Source organism: Panthera pardus, unplaced genomic scaffold (genome assembly GCF_024362965.1).
Source record: "Panthera pardus isolate Hobbes unplaced genomic scaffold, ASM2436296v1 HiC_scaffold_17, whole genome shotgun sequence".
NCBI lineage: Eukaryota > Metazoa > Chordata > Mammalia > Carnivora > Felidae > Panthera > Panthera pardus.
The window spans coordinates 121,635,528-121,651,254 of NW_026526732.1; the positions used below are offsets into that span (position 1 = coordinate 121,635,528).

Here is a 15,727-nt window from a genome sequence, read left to right on the forward strand (position 1 = left end):
CACACAAGGATAGCTGACCAGGCATATCCATCCTTTCTTCCTTCCTTACCAGACCTCAGGTTATTTGAGGTAGGAGTATGTTACAAAAACTTTATTTACCAGCCTCTTGTGCAAAGAGGGACAGATAATAAGATGGAAGGCAAAGTCATTAGGTAAGACCTTCTAGAAAAGGTCTTTATTTGAAGAGAATTTACTCAGTCGGCAGGTAATCGGCATCTTACTTCCTGCCTAGAACACGTACATGAGGTCTGGAACTCCAGCAGCCACTTTGGAACATGAGGCAACCACAAGGATGGAAACCACATAAGGATGATGGGGCAAAAAAATGGAGTTGCGGCTCACTGATGACGTCACGAGCTTTTCCTTGCTTAGCTCCGGACTTCATTTGCACAAACAAATAAGTACAGTTGTTTGGGCCACAGTTTGGGTTTCCTGTTCTCTGAAGGCTGCTGAGCCCGTTGCTGACACTGCCAGAGCAGATGCGGTTCAGCAGGGTAGACGCGGGTTTAAATCGGCGTCTTCATCTGACCCCCTTCTGAGCACCCTTTGTGGGCTTCCCTAGTCATGTAGGGGCAAGGGGTCCGGATTGAGAGTCAGAGGCCTGGGGTTCTTAGCTCTGCCGTTCCCTGGCTGCGTGGTCCCGTTCTTTTAAGCCTCAGTCTCCTTGCCTGTCAAACGGGGAGGAGAGATGAAAGTGTCCAGCACGGTGCTGGGTGCAGAGCTAATGTCGGTGGGGTTGGGGTGGTCTCAGGATGACGGTGTGAGGGCACAACGGTCAACCCGGCAGCAGCGGCCGGTGCTGACCTGAAGGGAGGCAGGGGTGCGGCTGGGGTGGAGGCAGGGACCCACCACCCAGTGCTTCCATCAAGGCGGGCACCTCGGTGTGCCAGGGCCAGCGAACGCTGCTGCCTCTGCCGCAAGCAGGGGGGCTGGACGACGTGCCCCTGTGAGCATTAACGTTCTGTCCGTGTGATTTGGTTGAGGGGACGCGGTAGAGCACAAACAGCTTTCGGGGGGGCCTCGAGAAACGTGCCTTCGCCTCTTCCCTCTGCCAGCTCGCGAGCTGCGAGCTGAGGCCCTGGAGGCCGCTCAGCCCACCTCTCCCCTCCCCTCGTCGCTTTGCTGCCGAAACGCCAATCGCTTGACAGCAGCCGCTTGCTCCGAGCCCTTGGAATGGGCCCGTGTCTGCTCCCTCTCCTGTTGACCGGGGCCCACAGAGGAGTGTTTCCAGCCACGGCAGAACGGGCTGCACCTTTTCCGTCCAAATCAGGGACTATTTATTTATGTATTTATTTATTCATTTATTTATTTTTGCTTCAAATTTCTCTCCCCCACCGTCCAAACCCAAAGCCGTCCTCTTTCCAGCTCCAGGGAATCATGCTCTGCACCTGCACTGTTTCCACTCTCGCAGAGCTGGCTGGTTCCTGGGGGGCAAAACTATGTCTTTATAAGAAACTGAAACCACCGAGAGGCAGAGGCGGCCTGATCTCCCAGCCTGGCAGGGGGAGGAGGTGACGGGCGGAGACCTGAACGAGGAACCTCACTGCTGGGCCCCAGGAGGCTGCATGTGCCTGACCAGCTGCCAGATGGTCTGAAAAATGCCTCCATTTCCTTATTGTGGTCTGTTCCCAGATTTTAAATTTTGATATGCTTAAAATAAGGTTTGTCCAAGTAAACAACGTTACACATAGGTATGTTCCTCGCTCAGGCACGACTAAAGGTAATCAGTACTATACATGCTTTTAAATTCTTCTTCTTCTTCCTTTTTTTTTTTTTCTTTTTTTTTTTTTAAGTAATTGTAACTAAGTTTTTTTTTAGTGGAAGAGGGATGTGTGCGTGTGGGGATAGAAGGCAGCCAGGGCGAGAGGGCATGCAGTGAACAGTGACAGCCCCAGGTTCCCTTCCTCAGAAGCCGCCTGTCCGCCTAAACACAAGCATGGGGTTGCATGTGCTTATCTAGGAAGAAAGGACAGCGTGTCCTGCCTGCTTTGGGGGCTGTCATAACCAAGTCAGTGAGAGAATTGAGGAAAACCCAAGAGAGTTCACCTGCAGCCGGAGGGCTTTTGTGCTGTGGGTGGCTGGGTGTCCCAAGGTGGGGTGAGCCTGGGGGCCAGCGGGGAGGACCATAAGCATTTTATATGGTGGCTTGGAAAGGTGGCGCCCCCCCCCCCCCCCCCCCAACAAGGCAGCACGTAAAGTGAGTAAGGCCAGCCTCCTGCCTGGTGATATTTTTGCTATTTTAGCCACAGGGCCCTGTAGAGCTGGCACCCCGGCTGGGGCTTTCCTTCTGTGGAGGCCCAGGGGCTAAGGCAGAAAAGCCCCAGCTCCTGTACATGCACCGCCCCGCCCCCAGGATGCTGGGATAAGTGCCTTTGACCCTGATTCTGTTCACGGGAGGGACTTTCTGAGCTAATGGGCCTCACCAGGGTGTGAAGTATTTTTACCTGCTTAGCTGAAGAAAACTCGCTTGCCCTCCTCTGGGAGGGGGGCTGTGAAATCACAGGCCTCCCACGGACCCCTGAAACCCCCATTGAACAAGGTGTCAGTGACAACCGTCTCACTCCCACTCCAGGGTGGTGGTTAAGGAACGGATGGAATCTTCCTCCCTTCCATACCGTCCTCTGTCTTTTCCTAAAGGAACAACGGCGGCAAGGGTATCTCCACACGGGAGAACACGAGATTGAGGCTTGATCTGTTGCAGGGGAGAAGGGAGACGAGTGTGCAGAATTGCAGCTCAGCACGGCATGCGTCTTAACGGGTTTGTCAACTTAGAGGAATCCGTTCAATTCTGCTTCTGTGGTTTATTCTTCCTGTCTCTTCTGCGAACAAATTCACTGCTTCATTTAAAATGGCCCTTTGCCTTAATTTGGGGTGTTGCCCCATGGAAGTATGATCATGGCCTCTTACTGTGAAATGTGGAATTTTTTTTTTTTAATTAATGGCACCTAAAGAGCAGAACCCCCTTTACCAAAAACAGTATTTGGGAAAGGGACTGGTTGCGTGTCCACGACTGATTAAATGTCGGATATGTTCGTCCTATCTGGCTTTGGACAGCATGCTGTTCTCTTCCTGCCTTTGCCACAGCCCCAGGTGGGACCCATGCCAGGCCGGTGCCTGGCTCAACATTATTTCCCTTGCAGGAAGTCATAAATATTGGCCCACTGGCTCATGACTGTGTGAGGTCCGCACCGGTGGGAGTCACAGGCTGTGCACGGAGGGGAGAGGGTGGAGCTGTTAGGGAAACAGCTTGTCTCTACCTGGAGGCTTGGAGAGAGCTGGGTGTGTTTCCTGATCGATGTCAGATGATGACATTACTACTTAAGCAGGTGGGATAACTGGGTGCAGGCTGAGAAAGAGAGCTCAGGAAAGCCATTGGCCTAGGAGGGCAGTTAAGAGCGATGCTTCAGAGTTAGACCCGGTTTGGAAGCCACCAGGTGTTGTAAGGATTAAATAAAATCATGCATGAAAATGGCGTAGCGCAGTCTGGGTATGTAATGAGCGTTTTAATATTTGGGAGCTGTGTGTGGTGCCCACACAGCCTACGTTAGATGTTGGCCACACGCCAGGGACCATAGGGAACACTTTGTTCGTATCAGCTGTTTGGGTTTTGCACTCACGAGTACTCTGGCTCCTTGTTAGAGTCCAGGGTCACCTAAGCGAGCCCCCTCACGGACTCCAAGGAGGCCTAGGTGCTCAGTCCCTGAAGCCCCTCTGTTGTCCCGGAGGTGGTCACCACAGGGGCACCTGTGGACTGGTAGAGGCACAGGCGAGGAGGCTGTGACTGTGATCATTCAGGCCGGAGACGTTCGGCCAGCTGTCTCCTGCCAGTTGGCAGGTGTTCATCAGCAGCTGGAAGTGGAAGAGAGAAGGTGACTTCTAGGTGATGACGTTCACCGGAAAAGGAAGGAAGAGGAGGAAGAGGATTGGGGCTGAAGGGCAGGGTTTGAACACGTGGAAACAGAAGTGTGAGACACAACTGAGTCTGGTGCTTGGGAGATGTGTGTCGCGCGTGACAGCTAACAGTCGGTAAGAGCTCACAATGCGTCAGACACTGTTCTAAGCACCTTATGTATATTTCATTTAACCCTCATCAGAGCCCCATAAAATAGGTGCCTTTACTCCCATTTTACAGATGAGAAAGCTGAGGCACAGTGTAACATGCCCCGCACAGCGGAAATTGACCTGCCCGACATAGCTGGTAACGGGTAGAGCCAGAATTTGACCCCAGAGCTTCTGGGCTCAGTGCCATATGTTGTTTCTTCTTCTTTTTCTCTTTCTTTATTGAAGTAGAGTCAACACACAATGTTGCACCCGTTTCAGGTGTACAACCTAGTGACTGGATAAGTGCGTGTGTTTTGCTGTGCTCACAAGTGTAGCTACCCACCTGTCACCTACAGCACCACGACAGTGCCATTGACATCTTCCCTATGCTGTGCCTTTTATTCCTGTGCCTTATGCATTCCAGAACTGGAAGCCTATATCTCTGTCTTCACCAATTGTCCACTTCCACTTGTCCTCTGGCAACCAGCAGTTCTCTATATTTATGGGTCTGCTTTTGTCCATTATTTTTGCTTGTTTTTTAAGAATTTTTTTCAATTTAATGTTATCTTTGAGAGAGAGATAGTGTGAGCAGCGGAGGGGCAAAGAGAGAGGGGGGCACAGAATCCGAAGCAGGCTCCAGGCTCTGAGCTGTCAGTATAGAGCCCGATGTGGGGCTCGAACCCATGAACTGCGAAGATCATGACCTGAGCTGAGGTCGGACGCTTAACTGACTGAGCCACCCAAGCACCCCCATTTGTTTTGTTTTTCAGACTCCACATGTAAGCGAAATCACATGGTATTTGTCTTCCTCCACTGGACTTATTTTACTTCGTAGAATACTCTCTAGGGCCATCTGTGTTGTTGCAAATGGTTCCCTCTCTCTCTCTCTCTCTCTCTCTCTCTCTCGCTCTCACGTTTTCCTTATTCAGCTATCAGTGGACACTTGGGTTGCATCCATACCTTGGCTGTCGTAAACGCTGCAATAAACAGGGGTGCATGTTTTCATTTTTTTTTTCATGTAAATACTCAGTAGTGGAATTATTGGATCTTATGGTAGTTCTGTTTTTAATTTTTTTTTGAGGCACCTCCATGCTGTTTTCCACAGTGGCTGCACCAATTTACATTCCCACCAACAGGGCACAGGGTTCCCTTTTCTCCACATCTTCACCAACACCTGTTTCTTGCGTTTTTGATGCTTGCCATTCTGACAAGTATGAAGTGATAGCTCATCGTGGTTTTTCACTTGCATTTCCTCATGATTAATGATGTTGAGCATTTTCTCATTTGTCTGGTTGGCCATCTGCCTTCTTTGGAAAAAGTGTCTTTTCAGATCCTCTCCTTATTTTTTAATAAGATTATTTTTTGATGTTATGTAAGTTCTTTACGTATTTTGGATATTAACCCCTTATTGGATTTATCATTTGCTCCTATCTTCTCCCATTCAGGAGGTTGCGTATCTTCTGTTGACGTTTCTTTATATTTTGGTGTAGTCCCAAGAGTTTATTTTTGTTTCCCTTCCCCGGGGAGACTTATCTATGAAAATGTTGCTAGGCTTATGTCAGAGATTACTGCCTGTGTTTTCTTCTAGGAGTTTTATGATTTTAGGTTTTACATTTACATCTTTAATCCATTTTGACTTTATTTTTGTGTATGGTGTATGAGAAAGTGGTCCAGTTTCATTCTTTTGCATGTAGCTGTTAACTTGTCCCAGCACCATTAATTGAAGAGACTGTCTTTTCTCCATTGTGTGTTCTTGTGTTATAGATTAATTGACCATATAAGCATGGGTTTAATTCTTGGTTGTCTATTCTGTTCCATTGATCTAAATGTCTCCTTCTGTCCCGGTACCATACTGTTTTGAATATTAGAGCTTTGTAGTATACCTTGAAATCTGGGATTGTGATACTTCCTTTTTTTTTTTTTTTTCTTCCTCTAGATTGCTTTGGCTATTTGGGGTCTTTTGTTCTATAAAAATTTTAGTATCTTTTCTAGTTCTAGGAGATATATTATTGGCATTTTGATAGGGATTGCATTTAATCTATATATTGCTTTGGTTAGTATGGACATTTTAACAATATTCTTCCAATCCATGAGCATGGTATGTCTTTCCATTTATTTGTGTCATCTTTAGGTTTTTTTCATCAATGTTTTATAGTTTTCAGAGTACAGGTCTTTCACCTCTTTGGTTAACTTTACTCCTAGCCACTTTGTTCTTTTGGGTGAAATTGTAAATGGTTTGCTGTTTACATTTCTGCTCCTTTATTATTAGTGTATGTAGAAAGGCAACAAATTTCTGTATGTTAATTGTATAGCCTGGAATTTTACTGAGTTAACTTACAATTTCTAATCGTTTTTGGTAGAGTCTTTAGGGTTTTCTGTGTATAGTATGTCATCTGCAAATAGTGACAGTTTTAGTTCTTCCTTACTAACTTGGATGCCTAAAAAAACCTAAACCTATATTTTGGATGCCTTTTATTTCTTGTCTGATTGCCGTGGCTAGGACTTCCGGTACCGTGTTGAATAAAAGTGCTCAGTGAGAGTGGGTATCCTTGTCTTGTTCCTGATCTTAGAGGAAAAGCTCTTTTGCACTGCTCAGTGTGATGTTAGCTGTAGGTTTGTTATACATGGTCTTTATTATATTGAAGTATTTCTCTCTAAACCCACTGTGTTGAGAGCTTTTATCATGAATGGATGTTGAATTTTGTAAATGATTTTCCTGCATCTATTGAGATGATCTTGTGATTCTTATCCTTTATTTTGTTAATGTGGCGTGTCATGTTGATTGAGTTGCAAATATTGAACCATGCTTGTATCCTGGAATAAATCCTGCTTGATCATGGTGAATGATTTTTTAATGTATTGTTGAATGTGGTCTGCTAGTATTTTGTTGAGGATTTTTGCATCTATGGTCATCAGGGATATTGGCCTGTAGTTTTGTTTTTTAAACAGTGTGTTTGGTATTAGGGTAATGTTGGCCTTGCAGGAAGTATTTGGAAGCTTTCCTTCCTCTTCTGTTTTTTGGAGTAGAGAATTAGGTGTTAATTCTTTAAATATTTTGTAGAATTCACTTGTGAACCCATTTGGACTTTTGGTTGAGTTTTTTTTATTACCGGTTTAATTTTGTTACTAGTAATTGGTCTATTAAGATTTTCTATTTCTTCCTAATTTGGTTTTGGAAGATTATATATTTCCAGGAATGTATCCATTTCTTCTAGGTTGTCCAATTTGTTGACATATCATTTTTCGTAGTAGTCTTTTACAATCCTTTGTATTTCTGTAGTGTTGGTTGTTCTCCTCTTTTCATTTCTGGTTTGATATATTTGGTCCTTTCTCTCTTTTTCTTGAGTCTGGCTAAAGGTTTATCAATTTTGTCTATCTTTTCAAAGAACCAGCTCTTGATTTCATTAATCTTTTCTATTTTTTAAGTCTTTATTTCATTTATTTCTGTTCTGATCTTTATTATTTCCTTCTACTAACTTTGAGTTTTATTTGTTCTTTTTCTAGTTCCTTTAGGTATAAGGTTAGATTGGGATTTTTCTGGTTTCTTGAGGTAGGCCTGTATTACTATAAATTTCCCTCTTAGATTTGCTTTCACTGCTTCCTAAAGATTTTGGACTGTTGTTTTCATTTTCATTTGTCTCCATGTATTTTATTTCCTCTTTCATTCCTTCACTGACCCATTGGTTGTTTAGTAGCATGTTGTTTAGCCTCCATTGTGTTGTTTTTATTGTCATTTTTTTCTTGTAATTTTTTTTCTAGTTTCATACTGTTGTGGTCAGAAAAGATGCATGATATGATTTCAGTCATCTTAAATTTATTGGGACTTGTTTGTGGCCTAATATGTGATAGGTCCTGGAGAATGTTACATGTGCAGTTGAAAAAAATTGTATTCTGTTGTTTTTGGATGGAATGTTCTGTATATATGTTAAGTCCATCTAGTCTCATGGGTTGTTCAAAGACACTGTTCCCATGTTTTCTACCTGGATGACCTACCCATTGATGTGAAGTGTTAAAACCCTCTATTGTTATCACATTACTGTCAGTTTCTTCATTTATGTTTGTTAATATTTGCTTTACGTATTTAGGTGCTTCAATGTTGGGTGCATAGATGTTTACAATTGTTATATATCCTCTTTTTGAAGTGATCCCTTTATCATTATATATTGCCCTTCTTGTTACAGTCTTTTTTTAAAAGTCTCTTTTGTCCAGGGCACCTGGGTGGCTAAGTTGGTTAAGTGTCCAACTCTTGATCTCAGCTCAGGTGTTGATATTACAGTTGTAAGTTTAAGCCCCACATTGGGCTCCATGCTGGGTGTGAAGTCCACTTAAAAAAAAAGAAAAGTCTGTTTTGTCCTATATAAGTGTTGATACCTGGCTTTTTTCAGCCTCCATTTGTGTGGAATGTCTTTTTCCATCCCTTCACTTTCAGTCTGTGTGCATCTTTGGATCTGATGTCTCTTGTGGGCAGCATATAGGTGGGTCTTGTTTTTTCATCCATTCCACCATTTTATGTCTTTTGATTGGAGCATTTAGGCCACTTACATTTAAAGCAATTATTGGTAGGTATGTATTTATTATCATTTTGTTGTTTTCTGACTGTTTTATAGTTCTTCTCTGCATCACTTGCTTTCTTGTGTTTGATGACATTGTTATGCTTGGCTTTCTTTGGCTTTATTTTTTTTGTACCTATTATTACAGGTTTTTGGTGTGTGGTTACCAAGAGGTTCATATATAACATTCTAAATATATGGCAATCTATACTAAGTTGATGGTGACCTAAGTTGGAACACATTCTAAAAGAATTGTCTTTTTACTCCTCCTTCCACATTTTGTGTGTACACTTACATTTCTCAATTTTGTGGTTACCCTTAATTTTTTAGGTATAATTGATTTTATCACTTTTGTCTTTGAAGCTTCATACTAGCTTTATAAATGACTGCCCTACTACCTTTACTGTATGTTTGCTTTTACTCATGAAATTTTTTTCTTTTCGTAATTTTCTTCTAATTATGGCCTTTTCTTTTCCACTTAAAGAGATTCCTTTAACATATCTTGTAAGGCTGGTCTAGTGATGATGGTTTTTGTTTTTGTTTTTGTTTTTTTTTTTTGGTCTGGAAAACTGTATCATCTTACAGGGTTTCCTTTGTAAGTAACTTTTTGCTTTTCTCTTGCTTTTAAATTTCTCTTTAATCTTTGGCATTTTAATTATTATGTATTGTGGTGTGGTGTGGACCTGCTTGTGTTCCTTTTGTTTGGAACTCTCTGTGCTTCCTGAATCTGAAGGTCTGTTTCCTTCCCCAGTTTAGGGGTTTTCAGCTATTATTCCTTCAAACAAGCCTTTTGCCCCATTCTCTTCTCGCCTCCTCCTGGGACCCCTGTAATGCCAATGTTTGTTTGCTGGACCTGTTGTCCAGGAGATCCTTTAACCTATCTTCATCTTTTAAATTCTTTTTTATTTTTGCTGTTCAGCTTGTATACATCCATTATCCTATCTCCCAGATCTGTTCTGCATCCTCGAATATACTGTTGATTATTTCAATTATTGTGCTCTTCAGATCTGGTTCTTTTTCATAAAGTTTTCTTTCTCCTTGGTGCAATTCTCACTAAATTCATCCACTTTTCTTTCCAGTCCTGTGAACGTCTTAAGGACCATTACTTTGAACTCTTTATCAGGTACGTTGGTTATCTTCATTTCCTTTTCTTTTTCTGAGGTTTTGTCTTGTTCTTTTGTTTGGAACATATTCCTCTGTCTCATTTTGCTCAATTTTGTGTTTATATGAATGGCGGGGCGGGGGTGGGGGAGCACCTACTTCCCCTAATTTGAAAGAATGGTCTTGTGTATGGTTATGCCCTGTATAGACTGTGTGCGCCTGGTGACTTTGACCGGCTGGAGCTGTAGTTCGCATGGGCGGGGGGTCCCAGGACAGGCTGTGCTTGGGGCTGCCCTGGTGGAATGGCCTGAGCTGAAATGGGCATGAGCTGGGGTGTCCCATGGTGTTCTATGCAGAGGGCACCCTGATGGAGCCTCTGGAGCCGAGGCAGGTGCAGGCTGGGGGTACTGGGCCACCCCATGTAGAGGGTGCCCTGGCGGAGCAGCTGAAGCTGAAGCGGGGTGCTGGCTGAACGGTCCCAGGCTGCTTTGCATGGGGAGTACCCTAGCCAAGGCAGGTGCAGCCTGGGGGCCTGGAGGGCTCCACACAGGGTGTGACCTGGCAAGCCAGGTGGTCCCAGGGTAGCAGCACTGCATGCTCCTAACACATATGCTCCACGGCTGCTTTGTGACATCCAGAAACCCAGGCCAGGAGCTCAGGGTAGATTTGAGCTGTATCTGTAGATCTGTGGTTCATCTGAGGCCAGGCGAGTGCTTAGCACCTGTGGAGAGCCAGCTAGGGAGTGTTTCTGGTGTCCAACTTGTCCTTTCTGTTAATAATCAGGTGTAGGCAAGCATATCACTGATGCATCCCAAAGTTGGGGTGTGTAGAAGATAACAGACTGGGTCTTAAGCATCACTGCTCAGGGCCCACAAGCCCCTCCAGGATGCTTTTTTTTTTTTTGCCCAGAGGAAGGGGAAGGCAGGACAGCAGAAGGTAGTCTGGTCGATAGCAGCTTCAGGATGAGCTCCCACGAAGGCAGGGAGGTCCCACCAGCAACGAGCCCTCCAGGAGGCCAACCTAAGGCAAGGAGGGGTGGCAGGCATGCACGTCAGCCTTGCAGATGGTCTGAAGGAGAGGAATCCAGATTGTTCTCTAAGAGACTGCCCTGCCAGGACTTACCTAAAGCTTACTCTTTCTTTGGGACGTAGTGTTTTAAAATTCAGACGAACCCAAGTCATAGAAAGCTGATGTCCTAAAGGACATCATAGGACATCTGATTGTGTCCCCATTTTCCAGGTGAGAAAATTGAGGCCCAGAGAAATAAAATGACTCAAACTGCTTGGTTGGGTGTTGTGGCATAGCCACCACTATTCTGTCCTAGGATGACTAAACATCTCAGGATGGGACACGCCCGGCCGCCTCTACCTATTGGGGATGTAGAGCCATAGCCTCTGTTCACTTCAGAAAGGGCTCCCTCAGGATGATGGCCCATTTCCTTCCGTCTTGCAGGGCGAAGCCTATTGGGGGCGCCACCAAAGCTTCTCTTTATAGGTCTTCCACGCCTTTCGGTACCTGCAGTTCTGTCCTGCGGTTAGATTTATTACGAGTCAGAGAGCTCTGCGGGTGCGCAGGGGCAGAATGGGGCCGAAGCTCTCGGCACGAAACGTGAAAACCTTTCTGTAACCCCTCGCCCCCTCTGCCATAGCCACTCCTGCTCCAAGAGTCCCTCCGCCTGCACAGGTGAGAGCCTGTGTGCCCTCTGAGGCAATGCTGCAGAGTGCTGAGGGCCAGCGCGGGCTTTGTGGTCGCTGCTCAGCAAAGAAGTAAGCGGTGTGTGTGCGCACTCTGGTCTTCGGAGCTGGAGATTCCCAGGTGAAGCAAAAGTGGCTCCTGTCGTCCAAGCCCTTGCTACTCAGAAGCATGATTTCTGGACCAGCAGCATTAGCATGTCCTGGGAGCTAGCTAGAAATGCAGACTCTCAGGCCCACCCAGACTTCCTGAGTTGGCACCTGCGTGGTAAGACCTTCACCAGGACTCCCAGGAGCGGCACAGGGGAGCCGCGCTAGGGTAAGCTCCCTGTCCCCAGGGTCACCTTCTTCCAGGGCCGGGCCAAACATCGGTTGTCCGGTCACTTCACCCACCTAGAAAAATGCAGCCAGCAAGCACCGAAGCTTGTCTTGCCTTCCCCCCAGCACTTCAAAAAGACAAGTCAGGACCAGAAAGTTAGGCGATAAAGCTCTTAGCTTTACAGGACAAATACTCAGACTTCGCCCAGAGACCGAGAAAGTACTCTAAAGCCAAGTAGTTGGTGGCTTTTGCTTTGGGGCAGTGACACCCCATGGCACTGCTGGTACCCAAAGCTGTCTCATAGCTGCTCTTATGGGGAGGACTCTGAGGGACTGCAGTTTATTAAAGGGCAGCTGGGCAGTATGTCTTAGAAAGTCCTAGAAAGCTAATTTACGTGCAGCCATCCTCCCCGCACCCAGTAACACCTGATACACGAGGAGGTTGTCTGCCTCCATAACTCTGACGCTTTGCTGCTGAGCTGACCTGCCCTTCATCCCAGCCGCAGCCCAACTCTTTTCGGTGGTTGACAAGACACACGGGAGCCAAGGAAAGGATTTTTTTTTTTTTAGACTTTTTTTTTTGGTTTGTTTTTAAAGAAACTGCATACATCATCAGAGACAAACAATAATTTAAATACCATGCAGTTTCTGTATGTACAAAACCTAGGCCATAGAGATCCAGTTTAATTTGTATTGTATTTACATCGTCTTCCTCACACAGCCATCATCTGTTAAATTAGAACACAGGAGAGCGCTCCTATACGAAGACAAACTATGTACAGACACCCGGGAAGCCACTGGAAAAAGCAACTGGTTTGGGGACTGACAGACAGATGGGAAGAAAAAGTCATCGGAGGTGACCTCCACCCACTGGCTGTGCATGGGGAGAGTCTGAAATCCCATTCATCGAAGCACACACCACAATAGTCATTCGGCAAATATAAATACACGTCCATAGCGGGAGAAAAATAAACCCAGAGGTTTTTTTTTTTTTGTTTTTTTTTGTTTTTTTGTTTTTTTTTTTTATCACACCTACCATCACGTTGTTTGGTTTCTCTAATTGGACATAAAGGCTAACGTTTTAAAAGTTTTACAGGGCTTTGAGGGCCTTTGGAGAGGAATCGATCAGCAATTTTGAAACACAGCAAGGAGGCCAACAGGAGTCCCTTCTGCCACAGGAGGTGGTGCGGAGCATGGGGCAATGTCTGCTTTCAAGAGGGAAACCTCTTGAGAAACTTCACATTCTTCCTCACACTGACCCAGAGGACAGAAGGCTCAACTGGGAACTGACACGCACAAGACCTTTGAGAATCGCAGCTTTTTCAGAAAAGGGCATGCATTTTAAACCATCTAGCCCCCCTCTCTCTTTTTTTTTTTTTTTGTAATTGTCAATTTGCCATCTTAGAAAGTAACACCTCTTCCAGTTGTCCTAACGATATGGCAAAAAAAAAGAAATTGGGATAGATTTCTAGAAAGACCTCAGGATTTCATGAAAGGGAGGCGGCGGCAGAGGGCCAACCTGTGGTCCACGGAGGTGGCAGAGCCCCCTGAGCTGGACTTGAAATAATCGCCCACCTTGATGGCAGGTGGGATTTCTGTAGCACAGCAGGTGCACCCCTAATTCCTGCGACTGACTTCTCCCAAAGGGTGCTCTTTGGGGATGGAGGCTGAAACTGTGTTCAATTTCTCCCCAGCTCCAAGCGGACTGCAAGAACAGGGCACTTTGGGCAGGAAACCTGGGCTGCTGGCTGGCTGCAGGAAACGGACTTGGGCGTCACGTTCCCAGGGCATCAGAGGCCCAAAAACCAAAGCCAGCAAAGAAGCCATTGGCCTTCGAGGGAGGAGTCCAGGCGATGGAATGAGTTTCCGTAGGACTCGCTCCTGGGCCCGCGGAAGGCCTGGCCATCATGTCAGAGCCCTGTGAGCCGCATGAAGACAGCTGTGAGTTACAGGAAGCTCAGACTCCAACCCGGGCAAGGCAGGCACCTCCGCCTGGAACACGTGCCCGCTGTAGAGAAGTTAAACGAAAGAGCCCTACATCTTTCGTCACACCATTTGCACATTCAAACGTCAGTAAGCCTTTCGGGAAGACTGTGTTTACAGCCACGCTAAAATCCCGACCACGTTTTCCCTGAACTATCCGATTCCACATTCAAAGAGAAAAGGATCTAGTGACGGCCCCTCCTTGGGCCAGGCAGTGGCGTGCTCACTCCCGGTGGTACAGGGACAACTTCGCGACGGCTACTGGGCACTGCCTGAAGAACTGCCCTGAGTTCCCCCCGGACTCTGCACAGCTCCTGGGTTAACGGCAGCCACGGGGGCTGTTAATGCCTGCCGAAAATTCAACGGCCTCGCCGATGGGTGTGCATCCCAAGAGTGACTTGCTTCCCACACGTTTTGGGGTGGGAACTGGTCAACTCCTTTCTGTGAAGGCCAGTCTGGGATCTTTCTAAATCTCGGGCATGTGTGGAGGAGAGCAAGCCATTACCGAGAAAAATCACGGTAACTGTGAGACCACGACGGAGGTCCAGGCAGGGCTTGGTGACAGAGGGCCCTACAGGGTCTGTCAGGCAGGAAAACAGAAGCAGCCGCGACGGGCCCCGTGAAGAGAGTGGTTAGGGTTTGGGGGCTGTCCTTCCACTCACTGCACATCTTACCCGGGGTGTCCCCGTCAGGAGGGCACTGCCTTCCTGTGGTCCCAAGCGAATAGGACAGCTAGAGATACACCTCCCATCAGCTTTACCGGCACCACGAGGGAGAGGAAGGATGCTCTCCAGATGGGTAGGAGCAGGAAGGTACAGCACGGGCAGGTGTGGCTGGTGTTTGCGCCATTCCGGCATATGCCGAACCCTGAAGGCCCTCCACAGAAACTCTTCAGTGCAAAGAAAGGAGACTAGAAGGCCATCGGGTGGTTCTGGAGTCCCAGTCCGTCAGAGACCGGCGAGCCGGCCTTTCAGGAATGGTTTCTGGCTTGCATGCATTGGTCCTACACTCAGAAGCTGTTACCTTCCAACCCATACAGTCACTGGCCCTGGGGTGCGTGGAGAAAACGAACGTCAGCCAAGCAGTTTCTCTCCCCAGCCTCTCCGTCCTCACCAGGCTTACACTCAGATGCACCAATGCCACGGGCGTCCCACAGCAGTGGCCGGGTGCACAAGACCACCCGTGACATTTGGCTTTTTTAACACAGATGGGTCAATTAATTCGAACTGAGCAGATGACAACTTCCCCTGTGCACGCCAGAGCTTCCTGGGAGGCAGCTCCGCTCAGTCTGAGGGGACAGGATAGGTGCTCAGTGCCGGCCTTCCATACCTGCAGCCCACACACTCTCGAGACAGACAGTCGACCACAGACTCCCCCAGAAAAGCATCTTCCCTTTTGTTCACGGTATGGATGACGGCTGAGGGGAGAGAAAGGACAGGGGTGACTGAGAACAGTGCTCCCTCTCAGCCTCCTCCTCCTAAGAGGCCCCCAGGTCGGACGCCACACCCGGAGCCAGTGTGTTTGGCCAAGTCTAGAAAGCCAACCAGACCATGTGCACAGTCCATTCCAGGCCGAACCCACCGCCTCAGCTTTCTTTGGACCCAGGTGACAGACACTTGAGGGGAAGAGGTTCGCTGGAGCCTCAATGAACACGGCACCTGCCAGGCCTGGAGGGAGAGGACCAGGACCGCTCCGAGCGCCGGGAAGTCTCCACTCTGGCCTGCCGGTGCCCTCGGAGTCTGCGGCGGTACCAGCAGCTCTGACCGCGGAGTGGTGACCACTGGGCTTTCGCAAAGAGAATCCTGATCGGGTTTCCTTTTTCTTCTTCTTCTTTTTAAAAAAAGGCAGTTCAGAAGATTTACATCATAATGGGGAAGTGAATAAATACCAGCACTTATGGTTCTTATAAATTTATGTTTCGAAGACAGCATAGCACTCAGGAAGAATTTGTTAAGGTCGGTGAAACCTAGAAAACAAATAATTGAGTCAAGACCAAGGGGCTGCTAGAGGTGCCGGATGCCACAGCCCGAGCTTCCCATCCTC

At 47.0% G+C, this 15,727-nt stretch overlaps 1 protein-coding gene across 9 annotated transcripts in view; it reads right to left on the minus strand.

The window, feature by feature from the left end:
• Positions 1–12,313: 12,313 nt before the first annotated feature.
• The window catches only part of PHACTR1 (phosphatase and actin regulator 1), a 561,384-nt gene continuing 557,970 nt past the window's right edge, over positions 12,314–15,727 (minus strand). For all 9 annotated transcript variants that reach the window (XM_053904899.1, XM_053904898.1, XM_053904896.1 and 6 more), the window contains one exon: positions 12,314–15,650. In XM_053904899.1, coding sequence (XP_053760874.1) covers positions 15,635–15,650 — 16 coding nt within the window. In that variant the 3' untranslated portion in view covers positions 12,314–15,634. The remainder of the gene's footprint in view (positions 15,651–15,727) is intronic.